Here is a 21,875-nt window from a genome sequence, read left to right as displayed (position 1 = left end):
TTAGCTGGGCCTGGTGGTGCATGCCTGTAGTCCCAGCTACTCGGGAGGCTGAGGCAGGAGAATTGCTTGAACCCAGGAGGCGGAGGTTGCAGTGAGCCGAGATCATGCCATTGCACTCCAGCCTGGGTAACGAGCGAAACTCCATCTCAAAAAAAATAGAGATGCGTCTCCAAAATGTTGTCCCCAAAGGTGTGTCCTAGCCTGTGCTCCTAACAGCAAGAGTTGTCTTATTAAAGCTGCTGATTCCCGAAGAAAGATAAAACATTTCTCATGTGGATATCATTCAATGTGTTTGCTTTCCTTTCAGGAGGCTTTGTGAGAGCTGATCTTTCCCTTTGACCTGTTCTTACTCACTTGGTACTCACGGTTCTTACTCCTTTCTGAGCTTTAGTGCAGAGAGTTAAATCTACCTTTTCCTAATTAGCAAGGTGGTGATTTTCCCTTCTCTTTCACCACCCTGGTATTTATGATAGCAAAATGTGTATATGTTAGTAGCTAATGAAGATTGAGGAGAACAATAGAATTCATTTCTCTCTGGGAACAGTGCTTTGAGCACTGCCTAGCAAAGCATAAGGGCAATATACATGTTTGTCACATAGAAATATGAAGTAGGCCAGGCATGATTGCTCACGCCTGTAATCCCAGCACTTTGGGAGGCTGAAGAGGGAGGAACATTTGAACCCAGGAGTTTGAGACCAGCCTGAGAAACATAGTGAGATCCCATCTTTGCAAAAAATTTAAAAAGCTAGCCAGGTGTGGTGGTACATACCTGTAGTTCCAGCTACTCAGGAGGTTGAGATGGGAGGATCACTTGAGCCCAGGAGTTCAAGACTGAATGAGCTATGATCGTGCCACCGCACTGTAGCCCGGGTAGCAGAGCAAGATTCTGTCTAAAAAAAAAGAAGAAATATTAGATAAATAAGTGTATAATAAAGTTCTAAATTGAGTCTTTGGAGATATTTCAATAACAGGAAAATTTAGAACAGTTAACCAGGGAAGTCTTTTCAACAATATTTACTGTTTATGCGATAAAATGTTACTGACAGGTCACTGTAAGCTATAAATATGTGTTTATTTCCTTTCACATGCAGTACAAGTATCAAGTACTCACACCCGGGAGAGACAGAAGGCACCAGACTCCTGCTCATTTGTGACGTAGCCCTCGGGAAGTGTATGGACTTACACAAGAAGGACTTTTCCTTAACTGAAGCACCACCAGGCTACGACAGTGTGCATGGAGTTTCACAAACAGCCTCTGTCACCACAGACTTTGAGGTATTTTCATATCAAGGAACACGCAAAGAGGGTCTTGAATGCTCAAAGAAGAGCCTCAGATTTTTGCTCCTATTTTCCTTAAATATGCTTAATTATTATATATTTACCGTATAAATTCAACATATTCTAAACTAGCAAGCATGCTTTTACAAAAACATCTGCCAATACAGGCTTTTTGTTGCTGTTGTTGTTAATCACCTACTGATTTCTGTTTTCTCTAGGATGATGAATTTGTTGTCTATAAAACCAATCAGGTTAAAATGAAATATATTATTAAATTTTCCATGCCTGGAGATCAAATAAAGAACTTTCATCCTGGTGATCATACTGAACTAGAGGAATACAGACCTGAGTTTTCAGATTTTTCAAAGGTTGAAGGTAGGACAATTTTCTTGAATGCTGTTTTATGTTATTATATGTATAGGCCTCAAATGTTATATTTTCAATGGAATGTATATTTGCATTTGTTATATCTATGACCTGATCCATAAGTATTTCATTTTCTTTCAATCTCAAAATTGTTTCCCACAAATTTCTCTTAATGTTAACATCAGTCAAGCCCCCTGCCTAATATCAAAATAAAACAATTTTAAAATATAAATATAAATTTTTTTTGAGACAAAGTCCCACTCTGTCCCCCAGGCTGGAGTACTGTGGTGTGATCAAAGCTCATTGCAGCCTCAAACTCCTGGGTTTAAATGATCCTTCTGACTCAACCTCCCAAGTAGCTGGGACTACCATACGTGACTTTTTTTTTTTTTTTAGAGGCAAGGTCTCACTATGTTGCCCAGGCTGGTCTCAAATTCCTGGCCTTAAGCGATCCTCCTTTCTCGGCATCCCAAAGTGCTAGGATTACAGCTGTGAGGCACCATGCCCAGCCTTATTTCCTTTTTTATCTTGCTTATATAAAAATCAGGATGTTTGAGAAACGTTAAGCGATCTCAGAATTCCATGTGACTTCATTAACACATTGCAGTTGATCTTATCCTCTTCAGCGAAAGTCAAGGCTAAAACCTGTGGAACCTTGCTAAGATGTCATGGTGCAGAAAGTATAATGGGGTGCGCAGAACAGACAGCAGACCCACTGTCGAGTGAGGAAGCCCGGGGTATCAGTGTCACCCTGCCACCCTGCAATCTTGAAACTGCACGACATTTTGCAATCCACCTTCTCTCCAATGGGAATGAGAGTAGTACCCGCATGACAGAATTGCTGTAAGGGTTGAAGGGGAAATTGAAGGCACTGAGTAAATTGTCACGTGTGGTGCATGTGTTAGCAGCAGTAGTGTACACATGAGAGGATGTTCACTTCTCAGATCATCACGAGCCCAAACAATTACAGTATTAATTAGTAGGAATGTAAAAACACATTAACACTTTTGACCGTGCCCAAATTCTTTTTTATCAGAAATGTGTGAGTTCATGTGTGCTCAGAGGTGACTCCAATTTTTTCTCTGGAGTCATTAAATGAAATATCTGGTAAGACGATATGTATTTATATTTCCTAACCTTATCTGTGTGTTTGTACCACTTAGAATAGGGTGTGAACGTTTTTCAATATGCTGTTGTAGGAGCTGACTCCTAGGTCAGTCTTCCATAGGTTGTTTCATGTCGTGCCAGAATGCTTGTGTAGTACCATAAATGATAGTGACTGAGCCTTTCTACATTACAAACCAGGAAACACAGACCGCTGGATTCAGGCTTCAGCCACGTTCGAGACAGTCTGAAGACCTCTCTGTATTTGTGTGTATGTTTAAATGTATGTCAAGTAATACTAAGTTTTCCAGAGGACATGCCACAGTCTCTACATTAAAAAGGCAGAAAAGCACATGCCTGTAGTCCCAGCTACTCGAGAGGCTGAGGCAGGAGGATTACTTGAGCACAGAAGTTCAAAACCAGCCTGGGCAACATAGTGAGACCCCCATCTCTACCAAAAAAAAAGAGAAAAGAAGAAAAACAAATTAAACAGAAGTGTCTTTAAAAAAAAAAAAAGGCAGGCCAGGTATGGTGGCTCACGCCTATAGTCCCAGCACTTTGGGAGGTCAAGGCAGGTAGATCCCTGAGTCCAGGAGTTCGAGACCAGCCTGGACAACATGGCTAGATCTTATCTCTACAAAAAACACCAAAAAATTAGCTGGGCATGGTAGTGTGTGCACCTGTAGTCCCAGCTGCTCGGGAGGCTGTGACGGGAGGATCATCTGAGCCAGAGAAGACGAGTCTACCATGAGCAGAGATTGTGCCACTGCACTCCCACCTGGGTGACAGGGTGAGATGCTGTCTCAAAAAAAAGGCAGAGGGCAACTCCCATTTTTCTCATGTGCGTTCACTTGCTTTTCAGAATTGGCTATTGAAAATCATAATATGCTATTTATCCATTTTCCCTAAAATATAATGCATGAAGGCATGGAGAGGAATAAAGATCAACATAACGAAAAGTAGACAGGGATGGTTTTGAAAGCTAATGGTAACATTTTTAACGTTTAGATTATCAGTTACCAGATGCCAAAACTTCCAGCAGCAGCAGCACCAAGGCCGGCCTCCAGGACGCCTCTGGGAACTTGGTTCCTCTGGAGGATGTCCACATCAAGGGCAGAATCATAGACATTGTAGCCCAGGTATGTTGTTCGTGGCTTTATGATACTTAAACTACATGGATGTAAACCATAAATGAGAATCTGATTGTAGTTACATGAACTGAAGGAAACAGATACATTTCTAAATTCATGTATTCAAGAGGTATTCACTGCGCACTCTGCACCAGGGACTGTCTAGGCTCTAGGCATCCAGCAGTGCACAATACAAAAGCTCTGCCCATGTGTAACACATGCCGTGTGGGGGAATAGGCAGTAAACATGATGAATGAGTGAAGCACATCACATGTTAGATGGGGACAGGCGCTAAAGAGAAAGATGAAATCAGGAGGGGTTAGAAGGTGAAAGATGGGGCTTTGAACCTATAAATAGAATGGCCAAGGAGGCCTCCCTGAGAAGGTAACGTCTGCATACAGACCTGAAGGAAGTGGGGGCTCACCTGTGTGGACATGGGGGATGCTTATCCCAGGCAGCGGGAGCAGCACGTGCCAAGGCCCTGAGGTAGGAGGCTGGTCTGGTCCGGGCACGCCAAGGAGGCCACTGTGGCTGCAGTGCAGTGGAAAGGGAAGAGTGCGTGGAGACTGAGTCAGAGACGTGAGGGGCTCTCACATTAGGTCACAAGTCATGCTGTCCTTGACTCGAGTAAAATGGAACCTTCTAGATGTTTGGCAGAAGAACGACAGGAATAGACCTACGTTTTAACAGGCTTATTCTGCCATGTTGGGAACAGGAAGAGGACCAGTTGGAAGAAATGTTAGGTCACACTCCCTGGAAAACAGACTCTGGATGGAATTTGTCTTCAGGAAGCTTGTGGGACTGTGCCTGTGGGAGCAGCACCTGGGACGGAGTGAGGGAGGCAGGATGTGGCAGAGGAGACAACAGAGTCCTCAGATGATCTTGGGGGAAGAATGGTCCTTGAGAGAAGGCAAGGGGGTTGGGCTTTACAGCCCCACTGGGACCAGTCCTGGGATGTGGGCTGCTCCAGGGAGGGGTCAGAACCTTGGCTAAGGCTGTTTGTCTTTGGCTGAGGATGGTTCCTGGGGAGGGCCTCCACGGGTGACACTCCTAGCAGTCTCGGACCTAAAGGGGACACTGCGGGCTCAGCGTCACATCCCATAGAGGAGACGATTGACAGAATTCAGTTAAGGGAGCTGGCGACGTGGAGAACATTTGCAGTGGGGGTGTAGGAAGTGTTGGAGTCTGCCGAGGCCTGAGCGCAGGGCTAATCAGATCGATGGGGATGGGACACGAGAGAAAGACAGTGGCCCAGATGACAGCAGGGTGTTTGCCCTGAACAGCTAGAAGGATCGTGTTTGCCCTTTCTAGAATGGGCAGAGTCACGGGAGGGCAGGTTGGGGCCATCAGGAGTTTATCTTTGGCCAAGTCGGTCTTGCTGACTACCTAGGACCAGGGAGGAGACCCAGGCTGCACTTATAACCAGGGAGTCGGCAGCATTCGGGTAGTTTTAAAGTCAGCCCAGATTGAACACCTGGAGAATCAGAGAGAACAGAGACCAACAGGGAGAGGTATGGGCGCAGGCTGAGTCAGACACGGAGCCCAGGAGGGAGTGGCTGCAGAGACAGGAGGCCAGCTGACCAGGGAGGGGAGGAAAGGCTGCTGTGGGTCCCGTGAATAACCCAGCCCTGACCTTTGGATTTAGTGGTGAGATTGTTGGTGACCTTTGCCTTTTGATGGTGTGGTGTGGGTAAAAGGCTGATCAGAGTGAGTTCAAGAGAGAATGGAAGGAAGAATTGGGAGACAGAGGAGAGAAGATGAGACAGCAGCTGAAGAGAAGTGGTATTGAGTGTTTTTCTCCTTTTAAGACACAAGAAACAGCAGCGTGTGTGGGAGTCGGCGCAGGAGGGAAACCTGGCGATGTCGGGGAGGGGAACTGCTGGAATTCCTTCTCTGCGCTCTTCTCTATGTTTTATTGCATAAATAGAAAATACTGTTGAAAAGACTTTCCTGGTAAACCGTTCTGAATTTTACTTTTATTGAAATAGCTCCAAAGCCTCCATTTAGAACTTTATTATTCCCTTATTTATTTAACATTTCCATGTAACAAGCTTATATATTGTCCTTCTGTTGTGCCAGGCAGTGCTCTAAGCATTTCTTCCCTGAGAAAGATGAATTCTACTGTTTTCCCAAATCTTTTTTAGCTACTAAAATATACACATTTTGCTACTGTAAATACCAGGGTAGTGGCTGAGTGCGGTGGCTCGTGCCTGTAATCCCAGCACTTTGGGAGGGAGGCTGAGGCAGGAGGATCACTTGAGCTCAAGAGTTCCAGACCAGCCTGGGGAACATGAAGAAATCCTCCTCTACAAAAACTGGTTGAGTGCGGAGGCATACATCTGTAGTCCCATCTGCTTGGGAAGCTGAGATGGGAGGATCCCTTGAGCCCAGAGGCAGAGGTTACAGTGAGCTGAGACTGCACCACTGCACTCCAATCTGGGTGATAGAGTGAGACACTATTTAAAAAAAAAAAAAAAAGCCCAGGGTGTTGAAAGAGAAGGAAAAAACCCCACCTTATTAAATTATCTGCACTAAAGCCCAGAAGAGCATTAAATACCAAGTGAGTAAGAACTGGTCAAAGCGAAACGCAAGCATCACAGGAGGGTTATCTAATGCGGGTGCTGGGGCCACAGCCAGGCGCTCGCAGCAGGCTCGTCATCCACAGTCACGGGATGGAAGGCAGCATCCGGGGCGCCAGGTGGTCAGATGTGGTAACCAACGTGGAGCTTGAAAAGTTTTCGGTTTTCTGAAATTGAATTGGTTTGCTAAGATTTGGCCTCATCATCAGCTTCTAACACTGAAGATTGCATTGAACAACCATAAAGGCCTTTTAGGAGAATAAGGACATTAAGTACAGTGCCATGATGTTCTGATCCCTGTAGAGGAAATTAGTTCTTTTTTGTTGTTGTTGTTGTAGAAAGTGATTTTATTTAAAGAGGGAGAGAAACAGAAGGAGAGAGAAAGAAACTGCTAACTCACACTGAGTGAGAGAATCCAGAAAGATGGAATCCAGGAGAGGAAAGCAGCTTCCACACTGAGTGGAAGGGAATAGAGAGAGATGGAGTTTAGGAGGGGAAGAGAGGCTTCCACGAGAGTGTGGAAGAGGACCCCAGAGGGGAAATCCAGGGGAGAGAAAGACGGCTTCCATGAAGGGAGTGTTTGTGGAAGGGGACCCAAACATGGAGTCCCGGGAAATTAGTTCTGTTTCAGTGATCACCTTTAACTAGGGAGATGGGGTGTCGGGGCGAGAAGAGCAGTTTGGATATAGCTGACCCCCACTCCTGGGCCCACTCTGACCCATGCACACATCTTCGAGGCAGCTCAGAGCAACTTCACAGACTTTGAAAAGACCCAGATATGAGCTCATGGGACATGTTGTATCTCTGCTAATCCCTTTGGCATCACTTAGGAGCTGTAAACACAGTGGTTACCGCTTCCAAGAGTCAGGCCCTCAGCCGAGTTCTCCACATGCAGTACTTAATTCTCCCAGACTCCGTGAGTCAAGTGCTGTAATTACGCCCTTGTTTGTATGAGGAAGCTGAGGCCCAGGGACAAACACTATGATAAAGCCCAAATTTGAACTCAGATCATTCTGATTCTAACGTCCATGTTCTTAACCACTACACCATAGTGTAGCTTGGTGGATCATACAAAGCAAAGAATCTGGGGTTTGAAAGGCTTACCGTTGAATTCTTGCTTATTCTTTCTAGTGCTATGAGCTGGGGAAAGTTACTTAACTACTTTGCCTCGTTTTCCTCATATGTAAAATGGAAATAATAATATCTGCCCATCAGCGTTGTTCCTATTAGATCTAATAAATGCAAAGGACTTAGGGCATTGTTTTTATTTACAAAACAAATCGTCACTAGGTTACAGGGAGAGGCGTGTGTCCTCCATGCCTTACTTGGGATTAGACAACTTGTACCATTTGATATTTCAAACCGAAAGAGGCCTGTTCCCTGGGAAAGTTTGCCCAAAAATAACCCTCGATTTAGCAGTGAATTTCTTTATGATGAAACAGCCAGACTGTAGATTGAGCTTAAGTGTCCAAGCAGAGGCTGAGTTGCAGACTCTTATATGTGCATGGCTCCTACATTTTGACCCTTCTTAGACTAGTTTAATGATGTTAAGCTAAGTTACATAATGGTTTTATCTAATGGAAGAAAATTAAGGTGTCAAAATTTGTTACATTATATTAGTTTCTGCTGTAAAGCCTGGTAAAAATACTTTTATTATTATTACCTAAAATTATTGACCTTTGTGAGTGCCCAGCCACACAGTGTGATGATATACAAAGAGAGTGCAGCTGACACAGGCCTGATGTCTGGGGACTCCCACGCAAAAGTAGGCCTGCTAACTACAACAGGCAGGACAGCTACTAAGTAAGAAGAAATCTTAGTCTACACCAAGTACAATTAGATAGTGATCCCGTTCAAACTCAGGGCAAGCATACGTGCCTTTGAGGTTTGGTAAAACTGTGGAAATCCAAGAGAGGAAGAGAAGGAGTTCCATGCACATTCAAGAGGACAGTGTATGATGTCCTCCCAGTCAGTGCTAGGTGGGCCCCAGTGCCAGTGCCTTCCCACCAGCCGCACTCTGGCCATTGTACGCAGCATCGCCCAGATTTCTGAGAAACTGTAGGATGCATCTCTGTCTCATCTTGGGCAGCTAGCCAGAATGGAATTCCAGGAATCCCGTTGACAAGGGATTCTGTCTCCAGGAGGGTGCTGACCTGCTGATTTGGGAAGACTCCAATTGCTTATATTAACAAGGACTCCTTGAAAAATTGTACCTGGCACCCTACACACCCTAGGGGCAGCCCAGCTTGCAGCAAATCCAGGTGTGGACAATATTTTCAAAGAAGTTAGATTCTATTTTCATTTTGGTCTCTTCCCTGGATTCTTGATTACAGATTATTAAATATTTTTGGCCTATTATTGTCACATTTAAAATCTTACTGTTTATTTTGTATCTGAGGAGTTTTTTCTTTATTTTCAAATATTTAAAGCCTCCTGCTTTTCCTGAGTGAGGTAGTGTGAAGAGTCTATTAGAAAGATGAATTAGATAATACAGACAACAGAGAGAAGTAGAGAAGACTTGATTCTGGAAGAACCAAGGCCCGAAGAGATGAGGAGCTAGATGAGGGCTGTGTAGAGAGGGGAAAGCCACAGAGAGGTCCCCAGGAGGAAATGCCAAGACCTGAGAGCCGATAGGATAGAAGGACTGTTCTGAAATCGTTTCCAGCCCACATGGCACTAAGGAGGCATCAAAGCCCACAACACGAAAGGGGCGATTTTCCAGCCATCTCAGCAAAAGCTATATTGCCCCCACTAAGTCAGGGTTGGTAAGACTTCTGGTGACTTATATTCCAGTCAGATATGTATGAACTAAACTATGGGACTGGTGCATTTTATCACATGACACAGGCTCTCCATTGTAGAAGGAAGCCAGGGTTGGGAGTCTGCAGGACGTGATACAAATGCAAGGCATTTCAAATAAATATGCAATATCATTTTCATTCATCGTTGTTCCTGCAGATGTTGTCCATGTGGTCTCATCACATGTATGGATTGTTTTCTTCTTCAGGTCATTGTTTTTCAGACATATACAAATAACAGTCATGTGCCCATTGAGGCAAAATATATCTTTCCTTTGGATGACAAGGCCGCTGTGTGTGGCTTCGAAGCCTTCATCAATGGGAAGCACATAGTTGGAGAGGTAAGGGGAGAAGATGCATCATGCCCGCGCTCTGCTTTCAAAGTCAGCTTCCATTTCCCGGAATCTTCGTTTTCTGAGTCCTCGTGGCTATAAAGTTGAGTAGCAGCCTTATCATAAAATGAGAATATTCTTTGAAGAACCAGTTCCTGCACAGTGAGCCTCCCTGAAACATCCCTCCCTGATGAATGGTTTCTACCTCTCTCCGTCCAATCTTCGTCGTCAGTGTCTTGTACATTCTTAACCTTGGCACTGTAAGAGTGATTTCAATATGAAAAGTTCAAGAGGGCCAGGTGCAGTGGCTCGTGCCTGTAATCCCAGCAGTTTGGGAGGCTGAGGCAGGCAGATCACTTGAAGTCAGGAGTTTGAGACCAGCCTGGCCAACATGGTAAAACCCCATCTCTACTAAAAATAGAAAAATTAGCCAGGCATGGTGGCATTTGCCTGTTAATCCCAGCTACTCGGGAGGCTGAGGCAGGAGAATCGCTTGAATCCTGGTGGCATAGGTTGCAGTGAGCCAAGATCATGCCACTATACTCCAGCCTGGGCAACAGAGTGAGACTTTTTCTCAGAAAAAAAGGAAAAAGTTTTAAGAGAGACACATTGGAAAAACTGGTGAAGCCCTTATTATATATTTTTGTAAAACCTGATCCCTGGAATCGTGTTATAAAAGTAAGCTGAAATGAAAGCTATTGTAACTTTCTAAAAAACAAACAAAAAAAACCAGCTGATTAATTCTTTGTTTATTGTAAGGACTAGCCCACAGTTGCAATTATAAACTACAATTTACTAAATTTAATTTTTTTTTTCATTCAACATAAACTCCCAACCAAAAAAAAATTTTTCACCATTGATTTTGAAATATATTGGTCCCAACTTAAAGAGAATTCTCTTTAGTTGGCCTTTTCTGGTTCAAATTCTCATCAAATAAGTATATTTCGATGATCACTTTAAACAAGTTTCCATTCATCCTCCTTAGACTCAATTTTCTGTTTCTGCCTGAGCTTTAATAAACATTAATGTTTTTTCTTTATTAAAGCCTGAAGTCACTCTTCATGTAAGGAATGATTGAAAAATCATCTTTTCCAGATTAAGGAGAAGGAAGAAGCCCAGCGAGAGTACCGAGAAGCCGTGAGCCGGGGTGATGGCGCTTACCTGATGAGCCAGGACGCCCCGGTATGGCTTGGTGTCCGTGCTGCGTGCATACACGGAAGGGAAAGAGTCTGAACGGGACTTGAAATATGCAATTCATGCTAGAGGCTGAGATAATTTACACTGTTGTAGGCCCCAGAGTTTCACTTGCTGTAAGTTAGAGGAAGCCACGCCAGGGAGACCCATTTGATTTTTCTAAACAAAGGAGGAAATGGCTTCAGTAGTCCCAGACAAACAGGAAGAGAGCTAGGCCCATCATTGGGAACTGAGTCTCCCAGAAGGAATGACAGACAATTATATAACATTTGAGGTATATAACTTTCATCTTCTGAAAACAGTGTGATATATTGTCCAGGCACGATGGCTCACACCTGTAATCCCAGCACTTTGGGAGGCCAAGGCAGGAGGATCATCTGAGGCCAGGAGTTCAAGAAGAGCCTGGCCAACACGGTGAAACCCCATCTCTACTAAGAATACAAAAATTAGTTGGGTGTGATGGCAGGCACCTATAATCCCAGCTACTGGGGAGGCTGGCAGGAGAATCGCTTGAACCCAGGAGGCAGAGGTTTCAGTGAGCCAAGATTGTGCCATTGCATTCCATCCTGGGCAACAAGAGCAAAACTCGATCTCAAAAAAAAAAAAAAAGAGTGTGATATATTTACAGTTTTCCTGGGCATAAGCTCACCTAGCAGATGGTCCAGTCATAAAGCAGGCAGGCATTTCTGCCAGGTCCTGCGCAAGCCCAGCTCCTGTGCTTTTAGGTGATTAGCTTTAGCAGGGACGTGACGTGGACAGTGTGGAAGAGGGACCAGCTGGCAGGTCCACTAGACTACTTTCCTTAAATATCAGGTGTTTCCCGAGGCCTCTGCCAGGTGCTAGATTGTGTGTAGTCAGCGTCTAACTCTACTGCAGGTATTTTAGTTGTTTTTGCAGATGGGGCCATATGTTTGAGTGTCACCTCTGAGGGTGACACATTGCCATGGTGTTTTGAAAATTTAATGTTTGCTGGGTCTATGGGCACATTAAAGATTAGTATAGATCTAAGGGGTAAATTATTGCTTTTGACATCTAAGATATCCACTTTCAGGGTGGAAATAAGCAATGAAGAGGTGATTATTGAACAGTTAACAATGCTAGCTTCAGGTATGGCCAAACTATGTATAGAAGCCTGCGGTTCATTTGAGAGGCTGCCACTTAATAGTGTCACGTTATCCTCCTGTATGAGTTGGTGAATGTTTCCTCCTCAATACCTACATACTTCCCTAGGAATATGGTCACAAGAAAACAGTCTTCACAAAAGATATTACCTATGGGTAAAGTCTGATCAGAACTATTGCTAACCCAAGCCTTCAAGTCTCCCAGAATGTATTGACATCTTGTGACTGTAATGTTCTCATATCATAATATATGGTTTTCATGTGTCGTTATATAAATACCATATACGCTAGGTGCAGTGGCTCATACCTGTAATCCCAGCAGTTTGGGAGGCCAAGGCAGGAGGATCACTTGTGCAGGAGCTTGAGGCTGCAGTGAACTGAGATCATACCACTACACACCAACCTGGGCAACAGAGCAAGATTCTGTCTCTAAACAAACAAATCTTAGCATAGGAATCCTTCCATCTAAGCTTTGCCTGCCTTCACCCAGGAAAGATCCATGGTTTCATTTTCCCATGGCAACCTGAACATGTTTGTCTTATAACTCTTAATATACTATTTGTAAATATAAATGTCTAGCTTGTAATCCCCAATATTTAAGTGTGGAAGTAACAGAAAGGACTAGTTAATGGTAAAATAAAGAGAAAATGGTGGTGCCGAAACCAAGGATGAAGTCAGTGCCCAGCTGGGATGACTTACGTCCTCCCGATTGCCAGATTAAATGGCAGTGTTTCCAAGACCTCAATTTATGTGACCATTTGATGATTTTCTCCTTTTCAAAACATCTAGACTGACTTATTACCATAAGCCTATACTATTTAGATAGCATACTGTTGAGTTTTGTTACTTTATCCAGTCTGATAGTTTCTGCACTTTGTATTGTTTAGATCATTTTCATTTAATACAATTACTGATCCGGTGGGATTTATATCTACCATTTTGCTAGTTGTTTTCATTTGTACCATTTGTTCTTTGTTCCCTTCCCTCTCTTTTCCTGCCTTCTCTTGTATTTATTTTTAAATGATTCCACTGTATCTCCATTATTGGCTTATTAATTCTCTCTCTTTCTCTCTCTCTCTCTCTTTTTTTTTTTTTTCTTGAGACAGAGTCTCAGTCTGTCACCCAGGCTGGAGTGCAATGGCGTGATTTTGGCTCACTGCAACCTCCACCTCCTGAGTTCGAGCGATTCTCCTGTCTCAGCCTCCCAAGTAGCTGGGACTACAGGCATGTGCCATTACACCCAGCTAATTTTTGTATTTTTAGTAGAGATGGGGTTTCACCATGTTGGCCAGGCTGATCTCAAACTCCTGACCTCAAGTGATCCTCCTGCTTCTGCCTCCCAAAGTGCTGGGATTACAGGCATAAGCCACCATGCCCAGCCAATTCTGTCTCTCTTAAAATGTTTTTACTGTTGGCCAGGTGTGCGAGCTCATGCCTATAATCTCAACATTTTGGGAGGCTGAAATAGATGGATCACTTGAGCCCAGGAGTTCAAGACCAGCTTGAGCAACGTGGTGAAACCCCAGATCTACAAAAAATGCAAAAATTAGCTGGATGTGGTGACATGTGCCTGCAGTCCCAGGTACTTTAGGAGCTAAGGTAGGAGAATCACTTGAGCCTGAGAGGTTGAGGCTGCAATGAGTTATAATGGCGCCACTGTACTCCAGCCTGGGCAACAAAGTGAGACCCTGTCAAAAAATTTAAAAAAAAAGTTTTGATTGTTGCTCTAAAACCACGTGTTAAATATGTGTTAACTATGGTAGCCACTGACTACATGTGGATATTTACATTTAAATATAAAATGTGTCACGTGGCCAGTGGCTATCTTATTACTTAGCACATATATAGAACATTTTTATCATTGTAGAAAGTTACATTGGTCAGCACTGCTTTAGGGTTTACTGCTATATACATTTTAACTTACTACATTCAGCCTACAACATTATACTACTTCATGTATAAGAACCTTACAATCAGTATACATTACAACTAGTCTACTTTCGTTTCTTTTTTCCCATATCCTCTGTGATATTGTTGTTGTGTATTTTATTTCTTCATATATTATAAATCCTACAATGTGTCATTATATATTAACTATCTTTTTTTAAAATTTTAAGTTCTGGGATGCATGTGCAAGACATGCAGGTCTGTTACATAGGTAAATATGTGCTGTGGTGGTTTGCTGCACCTGTCAACCCGTCATCTAGGTATTAAGCGCCACATGCATTAGCTATTTATCCTGATGCTCTCCCTCCCCCATTCCATGTCTTTGCTATTGTGAATAGTACTGCAGTGAACATACACATGCATGTATCTTTACAATAGAATGATTTATATTCCTTTGGCTATATATCCAGTAATGGGATTGGTAGGTCAAATAGTATTTCTGGCCAGGCCTGGTGGCACACGCCTGTAATCCCAACACTTTGGAGGACCAAGGCAGGTGGATCACCTGAGGTCAGGAGTTCGAGACCAGCCTAACCAACATGGTGAAATCCCATCTCTACTCAATACAAAAATTAGCCGGGTGGTGGTGCATCCTTGTAATCCCAGCTACTTGAGAGGCTGAGGCAGGAGAATCACTTGAACCCAGGAGGCAGAGGTTGCAATAAGCTCAGATTGCGCCATTGCACTCCAGCCTGGGCAGCGAAACTCTGTCTAAAACAAACAAAAAGGTCTTTGAGGACCACACTGTCTTCCACAATGGTGAAACTAATTCACATTCCCACCAACAGAGTAAAAGCATTCCTATTTCTCCACATTCATTACAGTGTGTTTCTTGATTTTTTTAATAATCACCTTTCTGACTGGCATGAGAGGGTATCTGATTATGGTTTTGATTTGTGTTTCTCTAATGATCAGTGATGATGAGCTTTTTTTCCATATGTTTGTTGGCCACATATATGTCTTCTTTTGAGAAGTGTCTGTTCATGTCCTTTGCCTACTTTTTAATGGGGTTGTTTGTTTTCTTCTATTAAGTTTGTTTAACTTCCTTGTAGATTCTGGCTATTAGACCTTTGTCAGATTGATAGATTGCAAAAATTTTCTCCCATTCTGTAGATTGTCTGGTCACTCTGATGATAGTTGTTTTTGCTGTCTTTCATTTAATTAGATCCCATTTGTCAATTTTTGCTTTTGTTGCAATTGCTTTCGATATTTTCATCATAAAATCTTTGACCATGCCTATGTCCTGAATGGTATTGCCTAGATTTTCTTCTCAGGTTTTTATACTTTTTGGTTTTATATTTAAGCCTTTCCATCTCGAGTTAATTTTTATGTAAGTTTAAAGAAGGGGTCCAGTTTCAATTTTCTGTATATGGTTAGCCAGCACCTACAGGGAATCCTTTTCCCATTGCTTGTTTTTGCCAGGTTTGTGAAGAGCAGATGGTTGTAGGTATGCAGTCTTATTTCTGAGATTGCTATTTTGTTCCATTGGTCTATGTGTCTGTTTTGTACCAGTACCATGCTGTTTTGGTTACTGTAGCCTTGTAGCATAGTTTGAAGTCTGGCAGCATGATGCCTCCAGCTTTGGTCTTTTTGCTTAGGATTGTCTTGGCTATACAGACTCTATTTTGGTTCCATATAAATTTTAAACTAGTTTTTTCTAATTCTGTGAAGAATGTCAATGGTAGTTTAATGGGAATAGCATTGAAGCTATAAATTACTTTGGGCAGCATGGCCATTTTCACAACATTGATTCTTCCTATCCATGAGCATGGAATGTTTTTCCATTTGTTTGTGTCCTCTCTGATTTCCTTGAGCAGTGGTTTGCAGCTCTCCCCTTGTTAGTTGTATTCCTAGGTACAGGTATTGATCGACTTACGACCTATGCAACTTATGACCATTCGACTTTACCACCACAATCGCTAGCCACGACTGCTCTGCATCTGGCAGCGCAAACATTGCCCAGCTGGGCATACGACAGTGCGGACCAGCTTCCGGCAGCACTACCATCTCTGCGTGCACCATTTCAACTGTACATATAGCCTACTCAACTTACGAGCAAATCATGTTATGACCGGTCCGCGGTCCCAACCGTGGTCGTAAGTCGAGCATTAGCTGTATTTTATTCCCTTTGTAGCAACTGTGAATGGGAGTTGATTCATGATTTGGCTCTCTGCTTGTCTGTTGTTGGTGTATAGTAATGCTTGTGAATTTTGCACATCGATTTTTGTATCCTGAGACTTTGCTGAAGTTGCTTATCAGCTTAAGAAGCCTTTGGGCTGAGACAATGGAGTTTTCTAGATACAGGATCTTATCATCTGCAAACAGAAAAGTTTGACTTCCTCTCTTCCTATTTCAATAATCTTTATTTCTTTATCTTGCCTGACTGTCCTGGCCAGAACTTCCAATACTGTGTTGAATAGGAGTGGTGAAAGAAGGTATCCTTGTCTTGTGCTGGTTTTCAAGGGGAATGCTTCCAGCTTTTGCCATTCAGTATGATATTGGCTGTGGAGGTTTGTCAATGGCTCTTATTATTTTGAGGTGTGTTCCATCAATACCTAGTTTATTGCAAGTTTTTAAATAAAGGGACGTTGAATTGTATCAAAGGCCTTTTCTATGTCTATTGAGATAATCATGTGTTTTTTGTCTTTAGTTTTGTTTATGTGATGATCAACTATCTTTTAAAGCAATTAAAAATAAGGGGAAATAGCTTCTACATTTATTCTCAATTTTATCATTTCTTGTGCCTTTCATTTCTTTGTATAGATACAAAGAAATCTTCCTTCTGCTCGAGAAGTTTGATTGATTGATTGATTGATTTTTAGTGCAAGCGTGCTGGCAAGGAGTATGTTCATTTTTTAATCTAACAAAATCTTTCACCTTCATTTTTTGAAGATATTTTTTGCTGAACATGGGATTCCAGGTGACGGTTTATTTGTTTTCTTTTCAGCAGTTTAAACATGTTACTTCGTTGTCTTCTGGCTTATAGGATTTCTGACCAGACGTCAGCTCTAATTTTTGTGTTGTTCTTTGGTATGTGAAAGCATTTTTTCTCTCAAGCTCCCTTCAAGATTCTCTTTATCTTTGGTTTTCAGTAGTTTGACTATGATGTGTTTATGTTATTTTAAAAAATTATTGCTTATCTTTCTTGGAGTTCTCTGAGTTTGGATTATTTCACATTCATTTTGGGACAGCCTTGACCCTTCTATATTGAAACATTTCTTCTCCCTCATTCTCTCTGTCTCTTTTCTCCTTCCGAGACTTCAATACGTATATGTTAGCCCGTTTGATATTGCACCACAGCTTTTGGAGCTCTATTTTTCACTTTTATTTCTTGTTGCATTTTATTTTGGATAATTTCTATTGCGCTAACTTGAAGTTCATTCGTTCTTTTCTCAACTATTGTCAGTCTGCTGATAGGCTTGTCACATTCTTCAGCTTTGATAATATGTCTGTTTCTAGCATTTCTGACATTTAAAAAATACAATTTAATTTCTCTAATGAAAGGTTCTGTCTATTCATATGTATTCCTCACCTTTTCTCTATGTCTTTTCATATATTAACTATAGTCCTGTCTGTTTATTGCAGGGTCATGGTCATCTCTGAATCTGCCTGTTAATTGCTTTATCTTGACATTGAGTCATTTTTTTGCTTGCTTTAAAAAAAAAAAAAAAAGGTATATTTTGGAATTTGTGATTAGGATTTGTGAAAGAAGAAGAGAGACTGAAATAAATGGCATGTATGCCCAGAAATGGCAACTCCTGTTCTTTCCGGTTTGTGTAGGGGTTGAAGAGTTGAGTTGGAGTTTTGCTGTTGTTATCATTACTCTCCGTTGTTATTATTACTCTTGGTCTCAAATTCCTCCAGTGCTGGGCCACCACTACCCTGTGCCTGTTGGGCCTGGATACGGAACAGTTCTTACTGGGGTTCATGCTCCACCCCCACCTTTCAGCAGGCGCTGCACACTGTCCCACAGAGGTGGTTACAGCAACTCTTCCCCTCCCCCAGTGCTAGGCTTCTGTTGCTTGATGTGCTGTACTAGGCTCCTGGTGGGTCAGGGGCGTTCTCCTGGTTCAGCCTCAGTCTTAGGCAGGGCCTGCAGTCCTGGACCTTAGGGTGGGAACTTCTTAGTATTTCTGTTCATTCTCCTACCTTAGTGGCAGCCAAATTCTGCCTTGTGTCTGTTAAGAGTTATCTGGGGACAGTTTCCTGCCTTTCCCCCCATTGTAGCAACCCCTGCTTTGGACTAGTACAGGGTCCTGGGCCTAGGAGGGTGTCATCCCCTGCCCCATCGGGAGGTAGCTGTTTCTCTCAGAAGCATGAAGCTTTACCTGGGCACGGGGGTAGTGAGGAAGGCTTCTGATCCCTGGTTTGCTTCTGCCCCTTCACCACAGCCCTGTAGGTGAGAGCTTGCTGCCTTTTCCCCCTGCAGCTGGAGGTTTTTGAAGGATCCAGGAAAGTGGTCCCAGCACGTCCCCCACACCTGCTCCACGGAGAGGTGCTCTACTTGGTCTCCTGCCCTGCCCAGTCTTTCCAGTGGGCCCAGTGGAAGGCTGAAGAGATGTGGGGAAATGCCTGCAAGAGAATGCAAACTCCCCTTGGGTCAGGAGCTCCCAATTATCATAAACCAGTAAGCTCACCCGCTGTCAGCCAGGAGGAGTTCACACAGCTCCTGTGTCCCACCTGTCCCCTCTTTGGAATTCAGTTCGCTTGGTTGATTAGTTCAAGATGAGTTACGATTTTGTATATTATGTGGTGTTTTATAACAGAAGTGACATCATCTGCATCCACGTATTCTACCCAGAAACAGAACTGCAATCCCACGCTATTAAGTGGCAGTCTCTTAAATGAACCCCAGACTTTGGGCCAGGCATGGTGGCTCATGCCTGTAATCCCAGAACTTTGGGAGGCCAAGGCGGCCAGGTCACAAGGTCAAGAGATCGAGATCATCCTGGCCAACATGGTGAAACCCCATCACTACTAAAAATACAAAAAATTAGCTGGGCGTGGTGGCACGTACCTGTAGTCCCAGGTACTTGGGAGGCTGAGGCAGAATTGCTTGAAACTGGGAGACGGAGGTTGCAGTGAGCTGAGATTGTGCCACTGCACTCCGGCCTGGCGCCTGGTGACTCTGTCTCAGAAAAAAAAAAAATGAACCCCAGATTTTTATACATACATTTCTTTTAAGTGCTAGCACTATTAACTATTTAATAATCACCTATTTTTTATTGGTTTCCATCCAGCAAATGGATATCTTTGATGTCAAAAGTAATAATTTAACCTTTAAGCCTAAATTAGTCCTAATCTAAATATACAAAATTTTCATGATAGGGCAGTCAACTAGAATGGTGAACATAGTTGGGAATGTTGAAAGGATCTCTGCGAAGTTACCAGAAAAAAATATATCTAGCCCATTTGTTCTGCCCTAGCTAGTCGTGAGGTTGTTGCCTTGTATAGTGATTATCAATATCCCATTAAAAGAAAGCTAAAGACTTTGTATTAGAAAATAACATGACAGGCTGTGTATGGTACCTCACACCTGTAATCCCAGCACTTTGGGAGCACAAGGTGGAAGGGTCACTTGAGGCCTGGAGTTTGAGACCAGCCTGGGCAACATAGGGATACCCCATCTGTATTTAAAAATTGGCCAGGCATGGTGGTACATGCCTGTAGTCACAGATACTTAGGAGGATGGCTTAGACCTGGGGTTTCAAGGATACATTAAGCTATGACTGCACCACTGCTCTCCAGCCTGGATGACAGAGCAAGATCCTAATAAAAATAAGGTAAAATAATTAAGCAAGGGCCAAGCTTAGAAAAGACTGCCCTGGTTCTATAGCTGCTGGCAATAGTGGTGTTGGGTGCCATGGTGGTCAGGGAGGGTCTTCAAGAAAGGGCTTTATGGAGGCCGCCCATGCAGCAGAGCCCACCTGAGCAGGGATGTCACACATACGAGCCCCCTGGGGCAGAGTCCATGAGTGCGTCTTCCCAGTTGAGCTGCCAAGGGGACCCCTCTCCGTCTGGCTGCCACGGATATCACCCTGTTCCCACCAATGAATGGCTCCAGGAGTCTCCATTCGTCCCACCAATGTGTCTTTTAGGTTTTATTACTGTTTTCTGAAGAAGAATTTGGCAGATTGTCATTTAAGTTGCTTGAGAAATATGTGGAGCTAGCTGGTATGCTTTCAAGTTGCAAGCTAAGTCATATGTTTCTGTTTCAGGACGTTTTTACTGTAAGTGTTGGAAACTTACCCCCGAAGGCTAAGGTTCTCATAAAAATTACCTACATCACAGAACTCAGCATCCTGGGCACTGTGGGTGTCTTTTTCATGCCCGCCACCGTAGCGCCCTGGCAGCAGGACAAGGCTTTAAACGAAAACCTTCAGGTTTGTATGCATAAGATTTGAAGAAGCATTTTAGCAGCAGTGGAGAGAGAGTGGTGCAGGGCTGTGGAGGAATTTACACATGGGGGGAAAAAACATGTAAAAGGATATTTTTAGGCATCAAGTCAATTTTACTGATGTTTATGCATTTAGATACATCATGTTTGTAAAATGAAAAGAACAAAAGATACAGATATGATTAATAAGCATATTTTTATTCTGCTTAATCACCCAAAAAATGTTATATCTGTAGTGCATGTTCATCATAAAGAGCTAGATAAACCTAGAGAATACAAATAAGCCAAAATAAGAAAATTAAAACCGTCCTTTATTCCATCGCCCAGACATCGCTACTGGTTAATGCTTTGGTATACCCCTCCAAACTTCCTACTTTGCATAGCACATATATAAAATGTGTGTGTGTCTCTCTGTGTGTCTGTGTGTGTATACACACAGAGACATATGTAGAGTTGAAAATCTCTGTCCAAATGGTCAGCTGTATTTTAGAAGTTCCTGTCATTCCATGAGCAAACTTTCTGTGTTTTACTACTTGGAAGTGAAACCAGCTGTCTTGCTGACAGTGGCCTTGCCAAGATTACAAGCAGGTTAGAGTCTCATTGTGAAACTTAAATATGCTTACTTATACAAGTGTATTTTTCTTTTAACAGGATACAGTACAGAAGATATGTATAAAAGAAATAGGAACAAAGCAAAGGTTAGTACCTAAAATATAAAATCTGTCAATCATTCAATGGATATTAAATTTCCACTTAGAATTGTTTGAAATAATTTCAGATAGAAATTTAAGATCGTATAGACTAAGAAAATTTTCTCTTCATTTTTGGTAGCTTCTCTTTGACTATGTCTATTGAGATGCCATACGTGATTGAATTCATTTTCAGTGATACACATGAACTGAAACAAAAGGTTAGTGAATCTTTTATTTCTTAAGAGCTCTTCTTTAATACTACTTTTATTTTATCAAAGCAATGCAGGCATGTGGTTTAAAGGTGAAATAATGCTAACAACAGCTTCTAACAAGAAGCAGCAATCCTGCCCCTGACTCTCCCCAGCCCAGTTTCCAGAGGCAGTGAACCACTTAGAATATTTGAGCTGTTTCTCTGGTTTTGCCTGCAGTTTTCAAATATTAATTTTTAATGCTTTTTCTTGATTCATCTCTTTCAGAAATTATCTTTTGACTTCCTGTTATGGAAGATGGACATGTAGCTCTTACCCCCTTCAGTCACCCCACTCCCTATTTTTCCTCTCCCCTTCAGGTCCTGAGTAGCTAGGGCTGCAGGCCTGTACCACCACACCTGGCTAACTTAAAAAAAGAAAAAAAAAAATTGCAGAGATAGGGTCTTACTATGTTTCTCAGGCTTTTTTCAAACTCCTGGGCTGAAGTGATCCTCTTGCCTCAGCTTCCCAAAGTGCTAGAATTGTAGGCATGAGACACTGCATGCAGTCTATTTTCCTTTTTAAAATTCTGCAGGAATTTCCAACCTTCTCTTTATCTCTGGTATTCTGAAATTTCGTAATAATATCTTCATTCATTGTATGTAACTGGTGGTCTTTAGTTCTGAGAAATTTTGTTGTATTAAAAAAATTGTTCCTCTCTCTTGTACCTTTCTGCAGTGCCTTTCTCT

The 21,875-nt window shown here is 42.6% G+C and overlaps 1 protein-coding gene across 1 annotated transcript in view; it reads left to right on the top strand.

Annotated features, from left to right (window-relative positions):
• The window catches only part of PARP4 (poly(ADP-ribose) polymerase family member 4), a 95,314-nt gene that overhangs the window by 38,894 nt on the left and 34,545 nt on the right, over positions 1-21,875 (top strand). The window contains exons 13-20 of the mRNA XM_017548224.2: positions 1,092-1,275; positions 1,497-1,653; positions 3,757-3,887; positions 9,465-9,596; positions 10,683-10,769; positions 20,068-20,232; positions 20,898-20,944; positions 21,078-21,156. Coding sequence (XP_017403713.1) covers positions 1,092-1,275; positions 1,497-1,653; positions 3,757-3,887; positions 9,465-9,596; positions 10,683-10,769; positions 20,068-20,232; positions 20,898-20,944; positions 21,078-21,156 — 982 coding nt within the window. The remainder of the gene's footprint in view (positions 1-1,091; positions 1,276-1,496; positions 1,654-3,756; positions 3,888-9,464; positions 9,597-10,682; positions 10,770-20,067; positions 20,233-20,897; positions 20,945-21,077; positions 21,157-21,875) is intronic.

Source organism: Cebus imitator, unplaced genomic scaffold (assembly GCF_001604975.1).
Source record: "Cebus imitator isolate Cc_AM_T3 unplaced genomic scaffold, Cebus_imitator-1.0 Scaffold204, whole genome shotgun sequence".
Lineage (NCBI taxonomy): Eukaryota > Metazoa > Chordata > Mammalia > Primates > Cebidae > Cebus > Cebus imitator.
This window is presented reverse-complemented; position numbering and strand designations above follow the sequence as displayed.